The 26863-nt window shown below is 39.2% G+C and overlaps 2 protein-coding genes across 11 annotated transcripts in view; both read left to right on the forward strand.

Annotated features, from left to right (window-relative positions):
- The first annotated feature begins 997 nt into the window (after window positions 1–997).
- LOC308386237 (proton myo-inositol cotransporter-like) lies at window positions 998–10215 on the forward strand. Of its 7 annotated transcripts, XM_080865643.1 has the most exons (13): window positions 998–1214; window positions 2177–2646; window positions 2870–3029; window positions 3193–3401; window positions 3503–3611; window positions 3737–3900; window positions 4265–4379; window positions 4747–4872; window positions 6204–6322; window positions 7024–7176; window positions 8348–8520; window positions 9458–9526; window positions 9642–10215. In XM_080865643.1, the coding sequence occupies exons 2-13, from the start codon at window positions 2205–2207 to the stop codon at window positions 9648–9650; spliced, it is 1848 nt and encodes a 615-aa protein (XP_080721769.1). In that variant the 5' UTR covers window positions 998–1214; window positions 2177–2204; the 3' UTR covers window positions 9651–10215. The 7 variants fall into 7 exon arrangements, with proteins under 7 accessions (XP_080721769.1, XP_080721763.1, XP_080721764.1 ...); XM_080865637.1 differs by having other exon boundaries at window positions 9458–10215; XM_080865638.1 differs by having other exon boundaries at window positions 2180–2646; window positions 9458–10215.
- Window positions 10216–12615: 2400 nt separating this feature from the next.
- Window positions 12616–26863, forward strand: part of kif21a (kinesin family member 21A) — a 58146-nt gene continuing 43898 nt past the window's right edge. For all 4 annotated transcript variants that reach the window (XM_080865593.1, XM_080865594.1, XM_080865596.1 and 1 more), the window contains exon 1: window positions 12616–13042. In XM_080865593.1, the coding sequence (XP_080721719.1) occupies window positions 12999–13042 (44 nt within the window). In that variant the 5' untranslated portion in view covers window positions 12616–12998. The remainder of the gene's footprint in view (window positions 13043–26863) is intronic.

The following is a 26863-nucleotide window of genomic DNA, read 5'->3' on the forward strand; positions in this document are numbered from 1 at the left end:
ATATTGTTTACCATACTATGCTGTCTACCTTTGCACTTTTTTTGAGATATTGGGTGGACCCTTTTCTCCCACAGAGAGGAAAGTAAATGAGTGTGAGGCTTAAAACAAGAAATCATTGAAAACTATGTTGTTTAAGTTGTATAGCATAAGTACAAAGTATGTTATAGTGTATACTTCCAGTGTCCCTAGAAGCTGTGGTTCAGGTCCAGCTGTTCCCTGGCAAGGAGAGCACCATCTGATTTGAGGATTGGATGACAGTCGGTGAGCACAGAATATCAGCTTGACATAGTGGTCATATCTTATTTTTCCTGTATTCAGCATTGGGTACAACCCCCCAACCACCAGTGATATGCCTAAATATCTTCACTTTTCAGCCGTTTTTTTTTTTTAAATCATTCAGAACTATTCCTGAAGACTACTTAAATAAATAAAGAAAAAAAAACTCTGGTTTACTTGTTGTTTAAAGATTGTAGTCATGAAATTTTATTTTAGGACACAAGAATGCTTTATGCGTTTTAAAGTATACATTAGACCACGGTTTAGATGGGTTTTGCTTTTTGGCCTGTATTTGTATAGCGCTTTACTAGTCCCTAAGGACACCGGGCACACTGGCGCCACCGGGCCCTCTGACCACCACCAGTAGGGAACAGGTGAAGTGTCTTGCCCAAGGACACAATGACCGAGACTGTCCGAGCCGGGGCTCGAACCGGCAACCTTCCGATTACAAGGCGAACGCCCAACTCTTGAGCCACGATCACCCAACTTTGCACAATTTATATGTAGGAAAGCCCAGTGGAAAACGTGTCTTTATCTGTCAAGTGTCTGTTTGATTAAAAAAAGAATGTTAATCATATTTTGGGGGGTAAAAATACATAAGAAAACAAAAACGAAAGTAGCTAAGCAACAGTTAATATTTACCTTCGCGAAACGTATCCATCTAAATCTGCCCAAACTTACTGATAGCGCATAAAAAAGTGCTCACAGTTGAAATCTTTGCCATGTTTTGTGGCCAGTGCAAATTCCTGCTGTGTTGGCTCATTAATCACGACTACCATAAAAAGAACCAGTTGGGTTACATTTTACAGTTCAAATGGGCGTGTTTACCTTTTTTTTTTCAGGGATAATATCATATGATCCACATAACAGACTTCCTGTTTGTTGAAGAACACATCCACAGCAGCACTGTGCGCTGGAGGAAAGCAGCTTTTTTAGAGGTATGGTTTTTTTTTTCACAGATAGTTAAGGTGACCTAGGCTAAAGTCCAGTAATGCGACTTATTTGACTTTATTGCAAACAGATGACTTATGGGGACGAGGGGCATAAGGGTCACTTACCATTCCGTACTTTTAGCATTATAAGAATAAATGAAGTAGAAGTTACATTCGGAAATACTCATGAAAGTAATGAAAAATAGATGGGGAAAAGTGATCTGAATGAAAATTGTTCACTCACATCTCTGCCGAATTTTCGAGTAGACAATACATGTGCTGTCAACTCTGGTTTTACGTGCACAAAAGTCTCCGCTGAGCACAAATTCGTTAAAAATGACATTTTGGATGGAGTTTGGCACGGTGCTGTAGGAAGATCGTAAACTCTCTGTTTGAAAAAAAAGAAACAACATTGTTTTTGTAGCCGGGTGGGCACGTGACCTCACGCACAAACATGGCTGCACGCAGAGCAAAGCAGTAGCGCTGTCAGTGGTGAACAAAACATCTAAAGTCAGCTTAAAGTCATCAACCTACACTGTTTAAGCAGCTTTCCCACGACGCGACTCCGAAATATGCGACACAGCAGAATCTGGCGCTCGGTTAACCACAGGAATTAGTCACGACATGTCGTCATCAAAGTTAGCTAGTATAGCTGCTAAAATCACGACGTGGTGCTTTCTTTCCTGTTGCTTTTTCGAGCTGGACACCTAAAAACACACCCAAGGTTTGGAATTTAACTTAGAGGTTAGCTGAACGTCTTGCACTGAAAATATTGCTATTATTTTGTTGAGGGGAAAACGACAACAACAAAAAATGATTATGATTTGTAATCTGCTTTAATGGGACATGACTGCATCCATGTACACGTCACCGCCACTTCCTCACAGAAGTATCTCACCTGGCTGATTTAATAAAGTGGTGACCTGCAACCCCTGGTTAGCTTAACCTCTGGTTTCTCCTATGTCCAGCAGCTATGATGAGTACAGCTTGGAGCACATGAGCAACCTCATGGCCAGCAGGAGACAGAAAGCCGGGGACGATGGAGAGCGGAGTCTCATAGGACCTCCATCTAGGCATGTGGATGAGAATCTCCCAGACCGGGATGCCCCCAAGCCGCTTTTTGTCTATTTGTTGGCGTTTTTCTCTGCCTTGGGGGGATTCCTCTTTGGGTATGACACTGGAGTGGTTTCTGGAGCCATGATTCTCCTCAAGAAGGAGATGAACCTGAATGCTCTGTGGCAGGAGCTGCTGGTTTCCAGTACTGTGGGAGCTGCGGCGCTCTCTGCCCTGAGTGGAGGCTACCTGAACGGGTGGCTGGGCCGCAGGATCTGTATCCTTGTGGCCAGCTTTATCTTCACTGTCGGTGGCATCATCTTGAGTCTTGCCCCAGACAAGGTGGTCCTCCTTGTTGGCAGAATTACAGTTGGTTTGGGCATAGGTAAGTTATTTTTATTTAACACTACAGCTTGTATCAAGGTAAAGTCACCATTATGATTTTGCTCCTTATAAGGAACCCTTTGTTTGACTCTCATTATTCAATATTTGCCTTATTCAAACACAGAGCTCTGAATTATACGGCAGAGTTAGGATGTAATATGAATTGTCTGTGGGAATGCATCTGTTGTGCATTAGCATGAAACTGTTCCTCTCCTTGCCTTTAGGCATTGCTTCCATGACTGTTCCTGTGTACATCGCAGAAGTTTCCCCTCCTCACCTGCGAGGTCAGCTGGTCACTATCAATTCCCTTTTTATCACTGGTGGCCAGTTCATTGCCAGTGTGATTGATGGGGCTTTCAGCTACGTGAGACAAGACGGCTGGAGGTACGCAGCTTTGATGCTCTCTCACCTGTGCTAAGGGCTTTAGTTTAGTTTGGTTAAATTTGATTTATCCCTTTTTTACCATTATTTGGATCTTTGCCGTGAATGCCAATAAGGGCACCAGAGTTTTCAGATTCCAAGAAGCTGCATCTTCTCCATGCTTTAGGTACATGTTGGGCCTTTCCTGCCTTCCTTCTGTGCTGCAGTTCTTCGGCTTTATTTTTCTGCCCGAGAGCCCCCGTTGGCTCCTCCAAAAAGGCCGAAGCCTAGAGGCTCATCAGGTTCTCAGCCAGATCAGAGGAGGCCAGAACATTGATGAGGAGTATGACACCATCAGAGCCAGCATTGAGGAAGAAGAGAAAGATTTAAATGGAGGTAAACGATGTCTAGGAAAAGGGAAACATAGCAGGTGTTATGTGCGCGTGCTTAATCACACTGTGTGTTTTCTTCTTTTTTTTTTCCCTGGTTATTTTTAGGTGGGCCTGTTATTTTCCGTATCCTCAGGCACTCGCCGACTCGTAGGGCTCTCATCGTTGGTTGTGGGCTCCAGATGTTTCAGCAGTTGTCTGGGATAAACACCGTCATGTAGGCCGACTTTTTGTTTTGTTCAGTTTCAGACCGCATGACAATGCTAACCATTGCTGTAAAACCTCAAGCGCTACATCAGAGCAAGTGTGTTTTCTGTAAATCTGTCCTGTGCTGTATCCTAGGTACTACAGTGCAACCATTGTGCAGATGGCTGGGGTGCGTGATGATAAACAGGCAATATGGTTGGCCGCAGCAACTTCAGCTACCAACTTCGTGTTCACCTTGTTGGGAGTCTGGCTTGTTGAGAAAGTGGGTCGCAGGAAGCTGACCCTGGGCAGTCTTTTAGGTTTGTAATTATAGAGATTACTTGATTGATAGATGCATTTTTTTTTAAGTTTGGGGGGGTGTTTGTGTTAAGTTAATTTAACACAATTTGTCACAAATCAAAAATAAAAATATAGAAATGTGTTCTTACTGTAGCTAAGGCCAAAAGTGTTTACAGTGGGCAGGACTGGGGTCATTTTCATGTAAACATCTCTGGGACTTTTGCAACCAGACTGACTTCTAAAGTAAAACTAATGTGTTTTTATGGTAATAGTATTATATTTGGTCAATGATATTATTCAGGTATATGAAAATGAACTGCTTGTTTCTGCAGACACCCCTGCCGTCTTTCTCAGTGTGTTTGTCTCATTATGTTTCCGATGCAGGAACTGGTCTGAGTCTGGCTCTGTTGGCAGTTGGGTTCTTGTTATCTGCCCAGAACTCTCCTCCTATAACCCTCCACCCATTAGACCCCCAAAACTCAACCTGCAGGACATATGGGTAAGAAGAAAAAAAAAATCACACTGCACTAATTTTTATTTGTTTTTGTATTGCAACATAGCATGCAGGCAGTTCGACTTCCTGTCAGTTTACACCATGTTGTCGTTCAACATTTGGTTGTATTATGTATTTTGTGGCTCAGTGGTGATGCTTATCTTGGTATTTCTTCACTGTTGTGACAATGATTTCGCTAACTTTCATTCTTGGAGTGCGTGTATGCATCCTCTGGTGATTTTTAACCCCTCACTCTTCCTCCTACCTCCAACAATAGCTGTATTTGCTTAATCTTTAAAGGCCTGATCTCTGCCGCTCAGTAGATTTGGTGCTGTCTTTTGTGAAAGCTTTTGCATTCATCTCTGTCCTGCAGGTCTTGTGAAGGCTGCATGCTGGATCCAGATTGTGGATTTTGTTTCCTTGAAAATGGCACCAACGTGTACGACTCTTCCTGTGTTCCTGTCAATCAGTCATCCACGGATCATGCAGCCTGGGGAAGGTCAGATATTTGGGGTCTTTTGTTTTTGTATAAAGGGAAGGTGTATGCATTAGCTCACAAAAAATGTAAAGGTCCGAAAAGATGTTCCAGTGATTTCTTTCTTGGATATGACTGCTAAGTGGATGGATGGAAATATGGATGATATCAAAAGTGCATAAAGAAGTAGTGAAATAATAGTGCTAACAAACTCATGGAAAAAATAAACCTGCATAATATCATCTCAGCTTAATCACTAATGCAATCTATTTCAAGGTAAAAAACCAAAAAAACCACAGGGATGTCTTGCAATGCCATCAACAGACATCTTTTACATATATAATGTTAACAAAACACAGAACAGATGCAGATAAAACTCTCCATTATTAACTTGAATGATCCTCTTTGTTGTAAGACAATTGTTAGAAGGAACAGAAGGGTGGAGTTTTATAGCTTCCTGTCTGTGTCACATTAACAGGATCCAGTGTTACGTCATAGGTGTGGTGATGTGTTGTGTGTTTTAAGCTTGAGTTGCGTATCTGAGAGTGTGAGAGCACGTCTCTTCCTGACCTTCAGTTCATGTGTCTGTGAACATTATTTGAAGGTCCAGTTTTAAAATACTACTAAAAGTAGTGCTTGAAATATTACAATGCTGTCTATGACCTGCACTGTAATAGATTGTTTTTCAAATACTTTTAAGCTAATCTGTGTTATTTACCCCCAAAGTTGAGATGATTAGCTCAATAAAAGGAAAATGAAACAAGTATTCAATCCCAAAATTTAGTAAATCAAAGAAGCAAAATAAGTAAAAATCTAAATGCAATGAAAATAAAGTAAGTAAAACATTTGATAACATTATGTTTAATTAAATAAAATCTAAATGTAAAACAGTAGGGTGGCTTTATGAAGTAAGATAAGATAAGATAAGATGAGATAACTCTTTATTGTCATTGCACAGTCATACATAGTACAGTAGTACAAGGAAATTGGAAAAACTGTCCTACGTCGGCACTACATATAACACAACACGACACGATATGACACATCACAACGTAACAAACAACACAACACAGTATATTAACTTAGTATAAAAAAGAAGAATAAGTGTATGTGTATTGCACACTGTTATTATTGCACATTAATTATTATTGCACCTTGTTATAAATATAAATATTATTGTTATCGTTTTAAACATTGTTACCTCCCCCTAAAAAGTCCAGGGAGGTATCCAGTCAGGTCAGCTATTTACATTGATCAGGGCTATTGCCCTGTTGTAAAATCTGTCCTTGAGTCTATTTGTTCAAGTACAATATGGTTTCTGTTTTTTATTATTATTATTTTTGTTTTTAATCCAGGTGTTCCAGTGGAACAGAAGCAAGCGACAATCCAATTTGGGCGTACAACTACTGTCCTTCGTCTTACTCCTGGATTGTTCTTTTTGGCCTCATCCTCTACCTTGCGTTCTTTGCTCCAGGTTTAAAATTAATTTCTTCTTGTTTTTTTTTTGTATTTGTTTTTATTTTGTTATTTAAATTATTATTTCTCAGTTCATAGCCATCCCCATCTTATTGCAGCTGAACCTAAACGTGCTGAGTCTATTCCCCTAATTTAGTTTGACTGTGAGGTAACTTGGACAGTATAAATGATGGATATGGCTACTGCGTGACAGTCAGTGAAGTGGCATTATAAAGCTGAGGAGTGAGCACTAGGCCTGACTGTTGCATTGCTGTCTTATTGGCTGAAAACTTGTGATGAACAGCCTGTCGTTCGAATAATAAACCATCTACCGATGAGTCGCCCGATCTGAAAATGACTTTTCTGAAAACACATGATCTCATTTAAAAGTTGCCTTATAAATTCCTTCCTTATAAAAGGCGCCTCCACCTTAGCATCACTTTTCAAACAGTCTGGGTCCATCTTTTATACCAAATCATGTCTATTCAAACATTTGCAAATTCGAAAACAAAATCATCACTTTTTAATGCGTTGTAATGTGACACTAAGAAACGAGTTATGGAAATAGAACAAATTTTCAAGATGTAGGAAAATGCTTCTTCATACTCAACCTCTTTGAATGTTATCAGTGTTATCCTAATCATGAAGGCTAACCAACAGCTAATATGTCATTGACACATGTCTAATGTGATAAAATAATGCATACAATACACGTTACAGGTATGGGCCCCATGCCTTGGACAGTGAACTCTGAGATCTACCCACTTTGGGCGCGCAGTACTGGCAACGCCTGTTCAGCTGGAGTGAACTGGATCTTCAATGTCTTGGTGTCTCTGACGTTTCTCCATGTTGCAGAGTTTCTTACTTATTATGGTAAGACTGCATTAAGATAGCAGCTAAAGTGTTTGAGGGTATTAAGTAACTGGAAACGCTAAAAGTATAAAACTTGGCAAAAAAAAAGAAAGGGACAGACATTTTTATTGCTGGTTGAGTTGTGGTTAATTGGGTTAAATACTTCTTTAAAAAAAGTTAAAGGATCAGACCTCCAAGGAAAAAATGATATGGACTGGGTAATGTGTTTGGAACGTAAGCATCCCGAGTTGTTTGATGGAAATGAAAATTATTCAAAGACACCTCCTGAAAAAGTGAAAAAAATGATGCGGCAGCCTGGTCCATTTTCCCGATCTTCATTCCAGCTATTTCGCCTGCAGTGTGAAAGTAGCCTTAGACTCCATGGTACCAGACAGTGAGCACAGCGCCCACTAGAGGACATTGGGCCTTCAGGCCACCCTCATAAGGTCTGTTTCTGGTTGTTTGGTCAGACATTTACACCAGTGATTGGCTGGTGGTCATTTTGTAGCTCTGGCAGTTTCCATCCCGCCAGGAACAAATAGTGGTCCTGCTGATGGGTCCTACTGAAGGACCTTCTCAGCCTTGTCCAGCTCTTTTAGAGTAACTGCCTGACTCCTGGAATCTCCTCTGTGCTCTCGAGACTGCTGTGAGACACAGCAAACCTTCCGCATTAACACGTATTGATTTGCCATCCTAGAGGAGCTAGACTACCTCTTGCAACCTCTATAGGGTCCAGATATGATCTCATGCTGCCAGTAGTGATGCTGACCCTGGCCAAATGCAAAACAAGTGAAAAAACAGTCAGAAAAGATGAGGAGGGAAAATGTCAGTGGTCTCTACTTGTAAAACCATTCCTGTTTTGGGGGTAGTCTCATTGTTGCCCCTCTAGTGCACCTGATGTTAATTTTATTAACCCCAAAGAAGCTGAAACTGATGAATAACCCCCTCTGCTACTTAACTGACCACATCAATATCCTGCAAGCTTAACTTGATGCTGTGTTTAAGTTTTCTGAGCAGTGTGCATAGCTTTTTAAGGTTATTTTAAGGTTATTTAGAGGAATTGAATTTGTTTATTAGGTGTTTTTTCCTATTTAAATATTTAAATAAACAATTCACACAACTTTATCAAGTTTAATTTACAGCCAAGAACTTCATAGTTTTGAGCCTAATTTCCAAAATCCCTGTATTCCAGGTGCGTTCTTCTTGTACACGGGCCTGGCCATGCTGGGTCTCATCTTTGTACTGGGCTGCCTCCCAGAGACAAAGGGCCTACAGCTGGAAGAGATTGAGAACCTGTTCGCAGGTCAGCTCTGCTCCTGTGGAGAGCCTTCACCCAACAGCAATCGTCATGTCCAATACATCCGGGTAAAAGGCAGCAACTACCTCCCCTCTGACAACGACGCCTCAGATGTAGAGTAGACTGGGATGATTTCGCTTTCCACTCTGTCCTTTGGTTTTCCTGGGATGGCTGCTCTTGCGGGGAGGAAAAGGTATTCACGGTTCCCTCTGGTGGGTGTGATCGAATGGGACCAAACGCAGGCTAGAGCTCCCCTGGGGTTGACTTTAACTGGTGCTTTCTTTCATTTAAGCAACTTTTTCAAATTTCTTTTTAGTTCTGCCTTTATCTCACCTGGAAATCGTGTTGCTTTGCATTTCTTACTTTTGAATATCCTCCTTATTTCTCATCGTCATTTATGCACTAATAAAAAGGGAATACTGACTGGTGTCTACGCAGTATTGCTGTGGGCACAGTTAATCTGTGACAGTGTTGCTGGGATCAGAAAATCCTTGTTTTACAAACTGATCAGACCACAATGAAAATGAGTGAAATATTTCCATTTTCTTGTTGAGAAACCTTTTAGAAACAAGCCTTTTGTTGTTGTTGTTTTAACCACACAGTTGGTTGCTGACTCATCGTTTACCCTCACATATTTAATTCCATTAAGTTGCGTGATTTCCGTCTGACCATCCATCTTTTATAAACTACAAAAACGAGATACGGGCAGAAATCTGATTGTGGTGAAATGATAAGGATTTGAGAATTTGAAGATCTGTGAAACTGCTTTCACTGATTTCTGCCATACTTGGACGTTTGCACATCTTTTTGAAATCATTAACATGGGGTTAGTCCTCCAATCAAAGCTGGTGTCAAAAATACTAATCACGTGTTTCTGTTGTCAAGTAGAAAGTGGGTGAGTTTGCACTTTAAAGTCTTTTATTTTTTCAATAAATAATAAAATTAAGTGATAAATAAAATGTTTCCTACGTGCCAGATTGCTATAGCAAGTTGTTGTTTTTTTAGCATGATTTGGAATTCAGCCAAGCAAACTATGGAGCCGTGGAGTCAGACAGTGCCATAGCCTATATAACTGTAAGTAATGCATCGAGGTATTAAAGTGCTACAAACTTTGATGTTATGTTACTGTACAAAGAAAAATGCCTTTTTGATGTTCAAAATGTTCAATTTCATATCTTTGTTGTTGCAGCTGAGATAATGGTGACCAAGAACAACGTCCCACAGAGGGCTTTTGTACAGAATGTCCTTTTTACACTGGGATACTTTGATAAGTACCAGTTTGCTTTATTGGCACTGCTGGCATTTACAAATATTGATTTTTCATTAAATATTTTTCATGCGGCCTTATTTTTATTTTTTTTTGTACATCAAGCACAGGCTAAGATGTATTTGGAAATTGTACAAAACCTCCACATGGAAACATGAAAGTGCTTGATACCTAAAACTACGTGATCTGTAGTTACAGGTCCATTCTGCTTTTGTTTGAAATGAATGGATTTCCCTCTTGTGCTGGGGGAAAAGAATAGACTCATGACACTACCACCTTTATATGAGACAGAGTTTTTCCTCAGGTGAACAGAGCTGATTGTCTTGACAGCTTCGAGGGGAAAGCATTTCAGGTTAAAAGGCCATAAATGAATTTTATGGATAAATGGATCAGCATTTTGTATATGAAAAGTTAACTGTTTGCAAAGTTACAATATATGTGTGTTTTGTTTTCTTTTCACCAATGTCATATTTGATAAATAAACTTGTCAAAAGAGCCTGATCTGTGAAGTCAGTCAGTTTTTGTGTGAAAAGGTCATTTGAGTGTTGCTCAAATGTAATTGAAGATGGTAACATGACATCATTTCTAAGAGTCTAAGACGGCATGAAAAATTGTTGAAGTGCTCACAACACTGAAACAAAGAATAACAGAGACTTTCCCAAAGATCCTGAGGAAGAACATCTCCCAGAGGCTGTTGGTGTCCTACTGCTGCTCCACAGAGTATTTTAATATATTACTTCTGTGTGTGGTTTTCCTCTTGTACAGTGGCACAAAACAAGGCGCTCCCGAGGGTGGCCCAGAAAACCATGGGATGCCCCCTACCTACTCTAGAGGACCTACATAGTTAAAGCTAATAATATAAAAGATCCTTCTGACTGTCCATGTCCACATGAATGTGCTCTGTGTAATTTGGGAGAGTGGGGAAAGGCAGCTTTGGTCTTTTTATGTGTTTCTTGTACGGTTTTATATAGTTTATAGTTTTTATTACTGTTGTGAGTGATCTTTGAACTGTTCAGAGTCCATTTGACATTAGTGTACACGTTGCATTATGTCATATGGTCCCCTGCTCATCCCAGTGAACTAAACCGGCACCCACAGTCTTAAAGTGTGTGTGCACTCCTGCTTTAAATCTCAGGCCACTTTAATGTTGGCAAAGGAGAATCACATATGATTTTTAACATAATAACAGTGGTTGATTTCTAGCCCATTTTTAGGTGAAATACTTAATGCAAAGTTGGGATGGTGTTTTGGTGTTTTTGGTCACAAGGAGACCCTGATCTTGAAACTGCTGGTAAATGTTGAGTTGATGGAAAAAATCAGTAGTCACTGGGTCATTTCTGTTTTGTGGCAAACCAGGTGATGAACATTCAGGATGTTTTGTATTTAATTGGTTGTGTTAAAAGTCTTCACTTATCCCAGGTAAACTAAAACATTTGGAACAATCCAGATTTTGGTCGGGTAAAGACAATTTTTCGTTATGGCATGAGAAAGGGATAAAAACTAGAACATGTTGTAGATAAGATGGGAAGTTTATTTCAATTAAAGAACTTGTAAATATATAAATATAAAATATGTAATAGAGTAACTATATAATACTTTTACAGGTGTTTGTGGGGTGGGAAGGTGGCATTAAATTCATTAGGATGAGTTTTTGTAAACAATCTGACACTGTAGAAAAAATAAAAATGTATGAAAAAAAAAGACTTGCATATGATCCAAAATCTAACAATGCAGCCACGGGATATCGAATCCTGACCTGGTCTTAAGGTTTGCTGAGTCACAGTTTTGGCTCTGTAGACGTCAGGTTATGTTTATATTAGAGAAGGGGTGCAAATTACACATCAGGTCAGTTATTTCTGTGCAGTCGTAGGATTTGATTTCCATTGTGACCAGATGTGTTCCACTCTTTCTAAGAAACATAAATGCAGTGTTGGCCCCTACAGTTCCTTCGTGTGGCACTGTGATTATCCAATCCACAAGATGGCAGTAAAAAACAACTAAAGAGAATAAATAGTCGCGATGAACGTTAGCAGGGAGCAAAAGAAAAACAAAAAAAAACAACAAAAAACCCTTTATTTTATATGTGAGCTTAAAAAATAGATTATCTGCCAGTGCAATTTTAGTGACTTTTTTATATTTATTGCTACTGGGAACATGGATTCATATATTTGTTATCTGTAAACTAAATGATTGCTTTTTTTTTTTAAATGGGATGATTACAGAGTATATTAAATAATAAACAATAGAATATTGCCATTTATTTATTTGGTAATTTAAATGATATTGTAAAATTGCTTAAAACAAACGTTTTGATATGGTATTAAATTGAATTCGAAATATGTACTGATGTCATTTAGGATTTCTTATAGAGACTCGTGTTTGCCCATCTTTTGTAGTCACATGAAAGTCCAACTATCTACCTGCTAAGCTATCGAAACTTTCATTTGTGTAAAAGAAGCTTGTGGTAGTCCAAGGTTACTGCTATCAGAAGGCTGCTGGTAGATTCTCTGCCGTTGCTGACATGACTTCATGCCTGAAAGCCAAATGGCTGATGCTGTAAAGCGGTTCATGGTGCTGTGATTTCTCTAAGACGCACAGAAAAAAAAAGTTTTAAAATTAAATTAATATTGTCCCAACATTTTCTATCATAAAACGATGATAACTGTCTGGAAAATGTACATTTTGGGCTACAGATTCATTCTGGACTGTGTCACGAGCGCTTTTTATTAATGTGGAAATGCAGATTTTGGTACTCCTCCAATATACTGGGGGGAAAAATAATACAGTGATTCTTACTATCGCCTCACTCCCCGGAGAGGGCGTGGCTTGCTGACGCACTGCGGATCCCTCCCAGTGTCTAAACGGAGCGGAGAGAGGAACGGCGAGGCACCGAGGGGCGCGCGCACATGTGCGAGTGTGTTTGAACCAATGAACGCGTACGCGCGCGCCATTGGCTCACCAGCAGCCGGAGTGGCAGTGTGCAGACGGGCTCGAGTCGGAGCATCAGGGCCAAGTTGCGCAGAGATGCAGCGTACGTAGACTCAGCACGCGGGCACACCACCGCGGCTCTTCCCCGATATCATGGTTTAAACACCGTTAAGATAGGTTGTTGTGGGTTTTATTTTTTATTTTTTAATGGCGGCGCTGAAGTCGAGGTGATCCGCTCGCCAGCGGGAGTATAGTGCGCACTCCTTTTTTTTGCCGGGGCTAGTAGCCAACGCAGATAAATCCGCACTATTATTATTATTTTTTCTTCTACCTGCTGTTGCATAAGGAATCATGACAACGGGACAGGATGAAAGCTCTGTCCGTGTGGCATTGAGGTAAGGCGCTAAAGACTATTTAAATGTTTCCATTAACTCCCAAATGCGTAGCAACATTAATTGCCCGGTGCCACCTGTCAGTCAGTGCAGCGGGCCTCGCAAACACCTGCAGGTCATCAGCATCATCTTGTGTTCGCCAAACACTCTTTGACCTGGAAAATATTCCGCGTCGTGACGTTGCTGTTACCGGCTTTCAGGACATGTTTGCGGCGCAATTGTTTCTCACCTCAGTTTGAATGAGCAGGTTTTGTGTTGGGGGCTCACAAACATAGAGCATCACGCCCATTGCACAGGTACGCGCACGCGCGCACACATTCACGGGCCATCCTCTGTAGCGTGCATGCTGGGAGGAGTGACGATATCTTTTTGCAGCGGCTCTCTCTATCATAGAAAAGGAAACAGATGGAGAAGGTGGGAGAGAGCCAGTCGGCCTGTCTTCGTCCAACGGTCTGGCGTCTCATCAAAGCCTCCTGCAGAGACAGTGGATCGATGAAAGAAGAGCTTCACTGACAGTCAGGTTCCAAGGAAAAGGGCAGTGGGCCTATAACGCTGTCAAGCCTCTTTGTTTGTAGACATTCAGTGGACAGCTCAGTCACGGCTCTCAGCGATTCAGTACTGTTCCAATCAATTCACCAAACGGACAGGCTGCTTCACCTCTAATTTCATGCACTTGATGTGGGCGGCTGTATTCATGCTGAAGAAGGCCGCTCACACCCAGATGGTGAAGTGGCACTGACAGTGACATAATGGGGAAACCAATCTTTCTCTCCCCTCCAGTCTGTCCGTATCCATAGTAATTATAAAAATGACTCATAATGGCAGTATAGTTTCTCATATCTGTTTTTTCTTTTTTTTTTTTGGTATCCTCATATTCAGCTGCTCGCCTGTGTTCCTTGTTCAACCTTAAAGACACACAAGTGCCTCGTCATTATTTGTGATGATTGTTTGTGCTGAGCTTCCGGATACCATCCCCCAGTATCCCATTTATGAGGGGAATAATTTATTTTATGCCGTTGCTACTCCATGTAAAACAGGGGTTGAATTGGTCTCAAGTGTTGGTTTCGAACACAGTTTTTATGGTAGGACATTTTCCAACAGAAACTAGTGATTCTGGAGATGTTCTGTTTTGTACCGTCTGTTATTTGTTGCCAAATAACTCCTGAAAAATTTGCCTTTGCAAAGATAGACATTTAGTGGTTTTAATGGAAGGATGAAAGCAAAACAGGCAACTGCCTGGACCTGCCCAGTTAATTACAAAACAGTTCCCAGAACAAGCAGCATGTTGCCGTCCCAGTCTAAGTGGATCGAGTGCCACTTCTCCCCTGTGGAGCCTGTAATGCGGTCAGTTGTCTCTCCCCACCTGGAGTCTACTCTGCTGGGGCTTTCCTGTTTGTCCCTCTGGGGCTGCACAGTTGGTTGCACTAAGTAATATAACGGCCCTGCGCTGCCTTACTGTAAAGTTTTGCTGTTTGTCTCGATTCTGTGGTGTGATTTGTAGTGTTGTTTTGCTGCAGGCACTTTGGGTTTTTGTTAAGAGTTTTAGAAATGTTTTGATTACCTTTGATGTTTGCAGGGATGTAAGGTTAGGAATGGAGCAGCTCCTATAATGCTACCACTATAATGACAGTATGGTTATACAGTGATACGTTGTGAGACTGTGTGATGCAATAGCCAAACAGTCCTGAAGAAATCAAAAGTCCGGAAATATGCATCTAGGAATGAACGAACTGTGGTGTCAGTTGTGTGCGCGTCAGTTAGGTCAAAGGTCAGTGGAGGTAATGGTCATCATTAATCAATTTTAATAATGCATTTCTTTTAAATCTGATTAGCTTTTTTCCGCTGAACACTATTTTACCTCTTAAGAGTGTTTAATATTCTTCTCTGCAAGTTGGTTAACTTCTGTTCACCCTACACTCTTTCAGTTAATTATCACCATCACAAATCATAAAGTAGCGACTGTTTTTTTTGCCAAATTGTTAACCGAACCATAATCTACTTTGATGATGACAATAAATTACCCCACAAGATGAAATGGAGGGGGTCTACATAGAATAGAAAACCCTTTCTCCTATTAGCGTACACATGAAGTCAACGTATCTGATTACAAAAAATCACCTGTCTAATGTAATAATTCATATTGATTCACACCTCATACATGAGTGTAAGGTAGCAGAATTATGATATGCCAGTTTCATATGAAAGTAAAACGCACGCCTGTCCAAATTGGATGCAAGTGTATTTTTAAAATGATTTGCATTGTCAGAGAGAGTCGCTATAGGAGCATGCAAATTGCAGTGAAAGTGTAGACAACCATTCACTTAGGAAGAGGTGAATGTTTTGTGTTGTGGTTCCACCAGCTAAAATTACAGCTCTGATCTTAGTAAACTGTACTTCAGTTTGCCATATGTGAGACTGGTTATTTGGTAAATGTACCCTGAAAAGCATAATTGAGCTTTCTCATAATGATGCCTCTAAATGTAATTCTGTTACCACAGAGTTTTACTGAAGATCAGTTTTCATCTGTAATGGGTTTTCTAGTGACAAATGCATGTGCATAGATGCTTCAAATTGGGCATGACGGTTTCGTTTTTGTTTTTTCTCTCTGCTAAACCCAACAAGCCTATGGATATTTGGTTAGGTGTGTGTCAACAAAAACGCCTCATATGTAGACATCATGGAAAAATAGCTGAACTCATCTTGCAGACCAACAGTTTTCATGGTTCTGTTTTATACAGGGTTGGTTTTAAGGACTAAAAGGACTTCTTAAGGTAATTTAACAGTTTAAGGCCAAAACTTTATGTTTATATAAAAAAGGCCATCTTGCTCTGTCAGACTTCTACAAAGGAACTCAAAGCCGAGAACATTTGCTCGTCAGTGTTTACTCGTGCAGAAAAATGGTGGCAGTAGAGGGTGTATTGTGAAACAGTTGCACAGTCGTATCCCTCCCTGACTATATTAATTGTACTGTACCTGGTTTATTTGAACAGCCCATTATGTCATAACAGTCTGTTTTAAATGGTAGGTGTGCATTGATGGGAGGGGCCGAAAGGCTTGCAGTGAGGACTTGCTGAACTTGCCTGCTGTGGTTGTTATTAGTGTATGTAGCAGAATCATTGTTTTTAATGTGCTGACAGCTTAGCACTGGGGATCAAAGTGAGAGAGAAGTATCTTTGACTTTGTTTATATCTGCTGTAAGAGCTTAGCTTGTGCATTAACCACTTAATAACATAAAGTGGAGGAGCTTGCAAAATCAAAAGCCATGCCACTAGGGCTGGGCCATATTATACCGTTCACGGTAATACCGGTATAATGTTAGGCAACGATAGGAAAATGAAATATCGCGATAGAATATGAGTAAAACGCGCATGCGCAGTGCCTTTGTTTTCATACGCACATGGCCGATTGTTGAGTGAAACAGATGAACCAGAATTGGTTTGTAAAAATGGTGCAACTTCAGTGATGTGGAACTGGTTTGGTGTTTGTCCGTCAGATACACGACAAAGCACTTTTTTTTTTGCAGAACATGCAAGCGGCCGTTGGACTAAGATGCCCTTAAATCTGGGAGTAATCTGGGTCCTAAACTCCGTATTCTTCAGGTCAAACAACACTGCAGCATCACTAAGAGTTAAAAACTGTCTAAATTCTTTCATCTTTAATAAAACGATCAGCATTGCTGCTTTACCAGGTGTAACTGAAGTTTAACTTCCAGGCATCCATGAAAACAAAATGTATTACATTTAACGGAGTTAGAAGTTAGCAGGAAGCTAGCGGAAGTTAGCTCGCTAGTTTCGCTAGTTACCTAAGCATGATATTGCATGTTCTGACTGAGAGATTTCTGAAAAAAATCAAACGTACAGCTCTGCTATCACTTCCAACATAAATGAAGACAGGAAACTAAACAGCAGTGACGTTTGTAGGGTTACTGAAGTTGGGCTAGCTGGTATATAATAATGTGCTACGTGATCGCTAGCGACACAGCTATGTTAGCATAACATAAACAGTGAAGCTGGAGGACGAACACTAACACTTTTCCACTTATAAAAGTTAACGTTAAGGTTCCTCATGGTTAGAGACAAATGCAATCGCATGGCAGGATGCTGTAAAAGGACCAATCTTCAGTCAGGAGAACAACTGAGATAATCCATCCACAATAGAAGGTTAGTCATATACTGCAACAACATGGGAATAGAGCAGCTGCCAGAGAATTCAACATTAATGAATCAATGGTACAGAAGTGGAGGAAGCAAGAAGAATGAGTTTAATAAAGTTTGATTTATCTGACTGCTTTGTTTCGCGTAATGTGCCTTATAATCCTGGGCACCCTATGGTCCGAAAAATACGTACTGCACACTACAGTTTAATGTTGCAAAGCACCTCTTTTTGACTTCAGTGGATATTATACATGGTTATGCTCAGGATATGTCAGCCCATTTCTACTGGAAATGCCTTTTGGTTAAACTTTCAGCAAGGAATTTGCATTTGCACTGTTACATTTTTATAAAGCTTTAATGTACATAAAAACCAGCTTCTTGTTTAAGTGAAAATAAATGATAGGTTGTCTTTTTGCGCTAGTAATGTTGTGGAGTTGTATTTTGTCTCGCATCAATTATATCGTCGGTTATATCGTTATCGCAAATTTTCAAATATATATCGTGATAAATATTTTTGGCCATATCGCCCTGCTCTACATGCCACATCTCACCTTGAAATTTACCTCCTCATTTCCCCTGTAAAGACTTGTTGTCTCTGATGCTCAGCTGAAGGCCATAACAATGACGATAATGAAATTAAATGGGTCCCTAAACCTCTTAAGACTTAAGTTACAGCCATGCTTTAATGTAATCAAGTGTAGGCATGCAGCAACTGGTATAAGTGGGTAAGGCTAAGCCTCAGGTTGTGGCTCACAAGCCAGCTGTAGAGACAGGACTAACTGTGGTGGAACAATCTTGTTAAAATGAGCTGCATGATTAGAGCAGATATCTTATATTATTGACCAGAATGGGCTTCAGCTCAGCTGACAAAAGCTGTGTGAGCCGAGGTTTACAATGCAAATAGAGATTAGTGTCTTTCATCGGAGAGGGGGGGAAAAGGGCTCAGTCGAAAAATTGTAAAAAAAACAACAAAGGGGGAAAAGCATGTAGCTACATGTAAAATATCAATTTGTGTCTGTTGTTAAACAGTTAGCTGAAGCATTAGTTGGCTAACCTTAACATACCTATTTTCTGTGTTTAAAAGCAACATGTTTTTGTATGCTACATAAAAGCTAAAGGTTTATCTGTCCAAAAGTTTATAGTTGAAGTGCAAAGACATGAATTTTTTGAGTGAAGTTTTAACAGGTTTTTGGACACTGTAACAAGGGCAGGGCCAGTAGGTTACTGGCAGAGGACCAGTTGGCGCTCAGGACATTTAGATTCGTGTTCGTCGCCCATGGCAGCACCAACTAAACACAGCCCCTCAGTTTAAAGCCTCTGCAGACCTCGCGCTTTGTTCACATCCACTGAACTGTGAGAGTCTGTCAGGATGTAGCTGTTGACCCACAGTCGTTTAGATGTGTCTGTGTGTGGGTTTAAGAGTGTGTTGGTCTTTACCTGCGTTCTTTTTTTCTCCCATTCTAGTAAATTGTCCAGTGTAACTTTTTTTTTTTTTTTTTTTAACCCATCACTGCTGGTTAAGTTTCAAATGTTAACCCTGGGACTGGGTGATCAGTACAGATCTTAAGTCCAATGGAAGTTTTATAGCTTTTGAGCTACAATCTCAAAAGCACAATTTCCCTCCGTCTCTAACCTGGACTGAGGTTCTATGAACAGCATTAATCAGTTCACCTCAGAGACACTGTAATTACGTACAGATTTAAAAGTAAAAAAAAATAGGAAACCATCTGACCATGATGAGCTCTGAAAGCTATTACCTAAAACTTTAAATTGAACTTTAAAATTTATGAGGGAGCCTGTACAAACATTTTAATTTCATCTTGAAATTAAATTTATGTATTTTATTCTGCAGATGATTAAAAACCAGTTTGACAATGTGTTTATTAAAATTTTAAACCAAAAGTATCACCTACATTTCTCCCATTTGTAAGATCATAAAAGGGTATGAACTGTGATACATATAAAACTAGAATTGATCCTCTGCTATAACTATAATAGTAGCTTAACTTTAAGTAAAAGTGGCAGTATATTTGTCTTGTGCATTAATAGACTGACTCAGAAAGAGAAAGCAATTCGAAGCCACTGCCTCAGGCTTCAGGGAAGTGTGAGGGAAATATTTATTCATGGCCATTTTTTTTGTCTTGTTGTTGTTGTTGTTGTTGTTTTCATTTTCAAAAATGTTAAAAATGACTTTATTAAACAACTTATTCAGTAGACTGTGAAACTGAGAATGGTGGCAAAATGAAAGTTTGCCTCAATATTTTACTGTTGCTGAATAACCATTGCAAGCCGAATATTGAGCTGTATCACTGAATGAAGCAGTCCTGATGCACACTTCTTGCTGCACTCCGTTTACATCAGAAGTTGGATGTCGGAGATACAAGTGACATCACTCCTGAAGTGACCATGTTGCAGTAACAGTATTAATACCCCCAAAACAGGTTTTCTACCTTGCTAGGGAGAAATTCATCAATCACCTTTTTCCCTTCACTTAAACACAGTTGCAGCACATCCACAGGTCAGTGCTCTGTGTATAGGTTAGTAATTAGTAAATGCACAATAGTGGTGTTACATCTTACAAGATTTAAAGCTTTACTATTGTTTATGTGCACTGCTACCGTGTTGGAATGTGAAGTTGGGGTCTGGTGGGTAATCTGAGTTGAGGAGGCATTCCAGTGGAAGATTCCGACTCAGAACTCGGGATTTCTGACTTTCAACTGAAAACGGAATACAGCAAGAACCTTTTCATATTACTTGATTTAACAAAACACAAAATGTCAGTAACATTTACAACAGGCACATGTCATAGAAAACAGTATTTCTTGGTACAGTGATGTGATTCAATTTGTTATTTACACAGTATTCCACAAACAAGGGAAGAATAGTGTTTATTGCTGAGATTAACAACTGTAGGAGATTAATATCCGTCTGGAGGACCTGGTTTACTTTTTTGGCTCTGTCTAGATCAAAGAGTTCTTCTTTTGCCTTGTGTGGATTCCGCACACTTTTTCATTGTCATTCTATTTAAATGCTTTTATTAAAGAAAGGGCTTGATGGAGGCTTTCATAGGACTGTATTACATCTCTGCACATGCCTCTTGTCTTTTTAAGCAGTAGCCAAAATGTGTAAATACTGGCCAAGTTACGCTATGAATAACACCTACTTGGCCTGCAGCATTAGATGGGAAGAGGTATGTGATCCCAACAAGAGACAGAGGCAAGCTTTGGATAGACTCAATTCATTATCATGTAACATAAGTGACCTTCATCATTTGTACTTCATGATCTTACTGTATAAAAATTACTCGAGCTGACAGCCTGCATGACTTTATAGTGGTGCCATTTAGGTTATCACAAAGCACTTAATCCTGTGTGATAAAGTGCTGTGATAACAGACTGTTAAAAGTGCTGCACTTCACTAAGATTATAGTCCTTGGTTAGTATCTACAATGTCAAAAAATAATGACAAAATGCCTTCTGCAAGTTCCAAACTAGAAGTGATATATTTGGTATGCTGTGTCAAAAAACTATTTGAGTATTTTAGCTTCACAAATGTCAGTAAATGTTTTGTATTGTAAGTTTGTAAATTGAATATCTTAGGATTTTGGTTGGAGAAACGAGCAGTTTGAAGACATAGAATTAGATTTTAAGGCACATTTTACTTAAAATACATAGCTCCATGTATTTGTTAGGAAAAGTTCCACAGCAGGCCTTACATGCTCACTGCAGCAGGACCACAATATCAGGAAGTCAAATTATCTTTAGTAACTGACTTTGTCGTGGTGACGGACTGCCCTGTATCACACTAATTTGAGTGTAGCCCAGATAACACTTCCAGTGTTTGGCCATCATGACCTCCTTCTAGACAGAAGGCTCTTCCATTCCAAGGCTATGCTAAGCATAGCCTACACTTAAGCTCAACTTGCCTCAAAATAGATTCCTGACTGGCCACAGCACTCCTGGAAGACCTCAGTTATCTATATCACAACCTCAGGAGTCAGCACATTTCTGCCAGATGCATCTGCACCGATGCAAAGAGCCTTGTGCTGTGCAGTCTGCATGCACCACATGTCAACATGTTTTTTTTTTTTGTTTTTTTTTTTAAACAAGAACCGGATTTCCCAAATTCTCCTTCTCCTCCTCCATTATACAGCATAAAAATTAGATGGTTACACAGAATAAATTGGATGTAATCATAGAGTAGCTTACATGCAAACCACACCCTTAGAAAAATGTTATTGGCTCAGTTGTTGGCACTGTCTTGCTCTGGCGCACTTTGCATTGCTCCTTTTTTTCCCCCCTAGGTAGTTTTCTTTCCCAGTCCTTTAATTTTACCAGCAGTGTACCACTGCTTGATATGTATGCCTTTTCCTGTTCACTGTACAGATCTGTCCAGTTAAGGACTCAGCCAAAAATGAATGAAGTCTAAATGTAGAACAGAAGCCACAAATAGGATGTGGATGTAACTTAACTTCTATCATCCAACTGCCTGCATAATCACAAATAGGACTCAGACAGTCACAAATAGCTCTGTTTGCATAGCAAGCTGCCACCTTATTTATGTCAAGAGACTCTCTATAGTTAATGGGGACAGATGTTTTTTCTATGAAGTGATCTGTTTTTATTTGTGAATCAGATTTTGTTTTAAGGTTATGTTGAAATGTATAGATGTTGCTGTGCTGATATGGAAGATGCATGTTTAGCTTGCAGTCACCACGTTAGGGACCCATGACTATGTTAGCACTGGAATCCATTCATCTGGCACTTCATGTTTGTTTGTTTTTTCTCTAATCTAAAAAGTGTGACGCATGTTTTAATATTATAGTTAGAGAGACATTAAGGATGGTGATTTTCAGTTTTACTTCACTTTACATGTCAGCTTAGCAGGGGTGTTTTTTTTTTTGTTTTTTTTTTTTTTACCTAAACCAAAGTGAGGTTTGTGTATTCCACCACAGTAATGTGATGGCATTGAATTTGGGTCGCAGTGTTATCTTTGGTTACAACACTGCAACTGAAGATAGGGTTATTTGCCCTTAACGTACAATACCACATTTGGTGAAAGCCAAACATGACACATATTAGCTTATCAAAGACCTCATACCGTCTGTGGTGAAGGAGTGGTAATTTGGTCTCGTTTTGGAGCCACTAGACATGGACACTTAGTCTCTGAACTCTGCTTTATACCTATAACTACTGACAGTTATTGATGAGAATTGGCTCATGCAACAGGACAGTGATCCTACACACAGCAAATCTATAACAGAATCGCTGAAAAAGAAAGGAATGAGGGTGTTGCAATGGTCCAAAGGTACATTATCAATCGTTGTTCAGCTTTGGATTGGATAGTCTTTATTTTCGCTGGAAGCAATTTTGATAACAAACTGTCATCAGCTATGCCAGTACATACCACAAATAGTTGCCTTTGAAGCAAAATACATGATACTCGAATGAGTATTTGTTGAAAAATAACCGTTAGCTTTATACATTTTCATTAAATCCTTTGAGGATGTCATTATGTACCCTTACCCTATCCTATCTGATTAATCGCAAAAAAATGCATCAGCAGATGAAAATGCAAAACAAAAAACTGAAAAACTGAAATTCTAGCTGTTATGATATCTAATTGCTGGAGGAGTAGTGGCTCACCTCTGCATCACATCTTCAATTTGGATGAGGAGTAGCAGGCAGTTACTTGAACAATAAAACAGCTTCTTTGCTTGTCAAACACCCCTCCTGTGTTTAGATGTCTTGCACCTAAAGTGCAGCCTTGGATTAAATCCTGCTGAAGGCACCAAAGTGCAAATGAAGTTCCACCACCTGCTGGCATCATATGGCAGCTGTTTGACTCAATCTGCATATTCATGAGGTGTTAGTCTTTCACTTTTTTTTGCTGCAGATTTAAACACTAAACGTGGACAATGCCTTTGTTAAATCTTTCTGTGTTGATTGGTCACCCACTGTGAAATAAAGTCTTGTATTTGAGAGCTGTAAATAGTTAAGTGCAGAGTCAAAGTGCCTTCCACTCTGTATTGAATGGTGTGTTTACCTAACCTGTTATCTTCTATCTGGCCTGAAAACTGCAGATGGTGGCTGGCTGTAACACACACAGTTTTTAGGGCTAGCCTTTGTGTCGCTGACCCATGTTTGACACAGAAATGAGATTCCTATGTCAACAACACATGGTTCAGTGACACTGCAGTCTAGGCCTAACTCTGCCTCTATCACAGAGGAGTGTGCTATCTCGGGGTACATTTTCTCCTTATTTTGTTGGTTAATTGGACGAAATCATATCTTTTGTTTTTCTTCTATGCACTGCAAAAAAGACAAAGCAGTTTTCATAAAGGCTTTTAACAATGTCTGCAATATTTATTTGTTGTTGTTTGGGAAGTTGCATATAGGAAAACAAAGAAATAGACCTGCAGCCACATTAATAAAAAAAGGGGGCAAACATTGGGCAGAAAACACATGCATTAAAAAACAAGCACTTTGTGAGCACAAACTTTCACCAAGTTAGCTTACTCTCTGGGCAGTTTTTACTTTTGAGTGAATTATATTGTATTTTTTAAATATTCATTTTGTTTTTATTTATTTTTGAAGATATTTAAAATGTTTGTAGTGAAGTAAAAACAAGTGTAAAGTACATGCTTTTGTTATTTTCCTGTTGAAACACATTTAATATATTTGACATAATTATGAGTGCAGTGATAATTGTTTTGTTTTTTTAAATTTATGTGGCTCTAATTCATGTGTAGCATTCATTTCAACGTTTGAGTTTAAAATTTTTAGATTTTTTTTTTTTGGGGGGGGGGGTAAAACATTTTTAATCACAAGTTTTTGTTTAACAAAAAATACAAAAAAATTATTGTGTGTTTAAACCTGTTTTAACAGACTCGTATTAAAATAATGTGATGTGTAGAATCCTTGTCTGCTTTCCCTGTATGCTGATATGTTGTCAGTACAAACAATGGCAACAATAACATGGGCCTGGATTCTGGAGCATGGACCTTAGATTCCATATTTAATATTTAATTAGCGTAATTTCGTCTTCTGATTGTAAGTTATCTTTTTTAGAATCTGTTATGAGATGTTTGCGGTCATTACTTAACCAGACCCACATTAATGATGTCAGAGTTTATTTGCTGTGTGTGATGATCCACATTGAATTAGACACCTCGTATTAGATTCAGCATGTCTGTTGTGTCAGTGTTTCCAGTCCTGAAAAGGATGACTCATTCAAAGCAACACCGGAATATCTACAAATAAAGCCTGACAACCAGATTAGAAGAAGAGGCTTTAAAATTACTCCTGTGCCATCATTTTTTTTTTTTTAATTAAAGCAGTAATTAAAAGGGAACATTTCTCTGGCTATGCTCTCACCACATATAGTTTGACATATTTTGCACTTCAGTAAGATCTGTCGTGGTAGGTGTGAATGGAGCAATTCAAAAGTATCAGCAGAGAGGAGAGGTGGCTGAAGATTTTGTGCCTTGGCCCTTGGACCAGTGATTAGTTTTTGGAAAATCTGTGTTATGCTAGATGCCGGTGATGTGTATAACATAATTCTCCATAATCTTTGGCTAACTTTGGCTAAAATTTGCTGGAAATTCACTGAAATTAGTCTAAAGGTTGTTAGATGGAACTGAGAGTTAAGTTACTTTACAATATATTTAACCATTGCAATTCCCTAGCTGAGGCCTTCTGTTTCCTAACCTTTCCCTCTGGTTACGATGGGGCAGTCTGCTGTCTGACCCTTGACCTGCAGGAAGCAGCAAAGTTGTTATCAGCATGCCACAGGGATTTGGCATGCCCTCATTTGTTTTCATAAGCACGGTTTCTGAAAAATGAGTGGGATATCAACACATATCCAAAACCTTATTAGAGGAATCATGATAATAAAGGAAAATTGGGAGCAGGGCAAGGTCAGATTTCACACGTCATGCAGACTGTAAACCAGTCAATGTGCCCCGACAGAGGCATGGGCGTGTGCCTTGTTTTTGCAAGTGCTGACCTTGTGCAAAGTATGTGGTGAATTTGTTTTTTCTTGCTTTACAGCATGCTTAAAAGTGTATCAACACAAGCCAGCAGCTTCATTATAAATATCGTAAACATTTCAAAATTAGATCAGTTGTATGTTTTGTGAATCACTATGGCAAAGAGCTTTATATTTTTTATTCCTCATAGTCCTAAGATGGCATTTGCAGCAGTTGGTATCAAAAGCATTGTTTGTGTATGTTTGTGCATTTATCTATAATTTCAGTCCAGAATCAATCCAATTCTATCTTTTTATTAAAGTTTTTAGCATTTGTGCAAAAGATTTGTGAAGCTGGAAGCTGGGGTGTGATCATTCTCATGCCCAGTCTCTTTTACCTGTTCCAGGATTAAGTTGCACCATGAGGTGAGAAGTCTGTTGCCAAAATAAGCTTTGTTTATGTTGAAGTGATTAGGAAAAAATTAAGGGCTTTTCCACGGGTTGTGAGAACCTTGCCCTTCCTTTAGGGTTTGTGCAGCCCTACCTCTAAATAAACAATGTGAAAAAAGTTGGATGTGCACTTACTCTTTATTGGAATTCATATGATCATTTCAGTATCAAACAAATATTGAGATGTGCGCATATTAGCATCTCTTTCTTCTCTTTGAATAGATCTGTGATCCTAAATAACCAAATATTGAAATGAAGAAACTAATTTGTTTTCATTAGAAGAGATCAAAAGCTCAGATACTAAGCGTTTGGTGTTTGTTAAAATTGTCCTACATTGTGATTTAATCTTTCTTCTGTGTTTCTTATGCCTGATTTTATTGTGATGGCAAGTTTCATTTATCTGTAAAAATTCCTTCCTTTCCTAAATTGAGAAATGTGTTTTACTGATTACCAAAGCTATTAGTACTTAAACTGAATCTAGAAAAGATGTACGTAGAGGTGTGAAAAACTTGTTTCAAATTGTTATATTGAATGTTCATTTGCTCTGACTGATATGTAACGGGTCTGTATAAGAATACATTTATGTAGAGTTTGTAAATATTTTTTTTATGTGTGCAAGTATCAGTGAAGCACATGGTACTAAGATAAACCTGGTAGTACTTTACCTGTTTGAACTACATCACAGTGGATTGTATTGGAAATAGTTGGGCCTTTTTTATACTATGTCTGTATAGTGTGTGTGTGTGTGGGTATGACTTTGGAAACATGGTGGAGGACAAGGGAGTCCTCCACCATGGGACTCTTCAAAAAACGTTACAATTATCGTACTACTGTAGTACGATAATTGTAACGCTTTTTGAAAAATGAAAATTCCTTATATTATTATTTTCTGTTTTTATCCTCATAAACATATTTAGATAAAATGTAGGAGTCAGGCCAGTAAATTTAAACAGAAGCCAGCCTTTTGTCTCAACTTAGCTTTGGGCTAATTCATGCATCACACCATAATAAAATACACTTAATTTCCCATCAGCAACTCCTTGTGGAATTAATGCTTTCTTACTTTGGGCTTGGCTGAGTTTTAAAAGTTGAAATAGGGAAAATGATCCCAGTGGTCGGTAGACTGGTATTTCTCATGCTTGGGCTACAGTGGTGAGGATGAATAGGACTTAACTAATGTGTCACAAAATCAAGAAAACTCAAATGTACCAATTTGTAATTTCTTAATATCTTTCTAAAAATAATTTTTTGC

Source organism: Rhamphochromis sp. 'chilingali' (assembly GCF_963969265.1).
Source record: "Rhamphochromis sp. 'chilingali' genome assembly, chromosome: 2".
In the NCBI taxonomy this organism is placed as follows: domain Eukaryota; kingdom Metazoa; phylum Chordata; class Actinopteri; order Cichliformes; family Cichlidae; genus Rhamphochromis; species Rhamphochromis sp. 'chilingali'.

What these genes read in the sequence shown, in the direction of transcription:
- LOC308386237 (XM_080865637.1), top strand. Translation starts at nt 2,205, where the DNA reads ATGAGCAACCTCATGGCCAGCAGGAGACAGAAAGCCGGGGACGATGGA. An exon ending in GACCCTGGGCAGTCTTTTAG is followed by an intron (nt 3,901 to 4,264) that starts GTTTGTAATTAT and finishes TTTCCGATGCAG; the next exon opens with GAACTGGTCTGAGTCTGGCT. An exon ending in GATCATGCAGCCTGGGGAAG is followed by an intron (nt 4,873 to 6,203) that starts GTCAGATATTTG and finishes TTTTTAATCCAG; the next exon opens with GTGTTCCAGTGGAACAGAAG.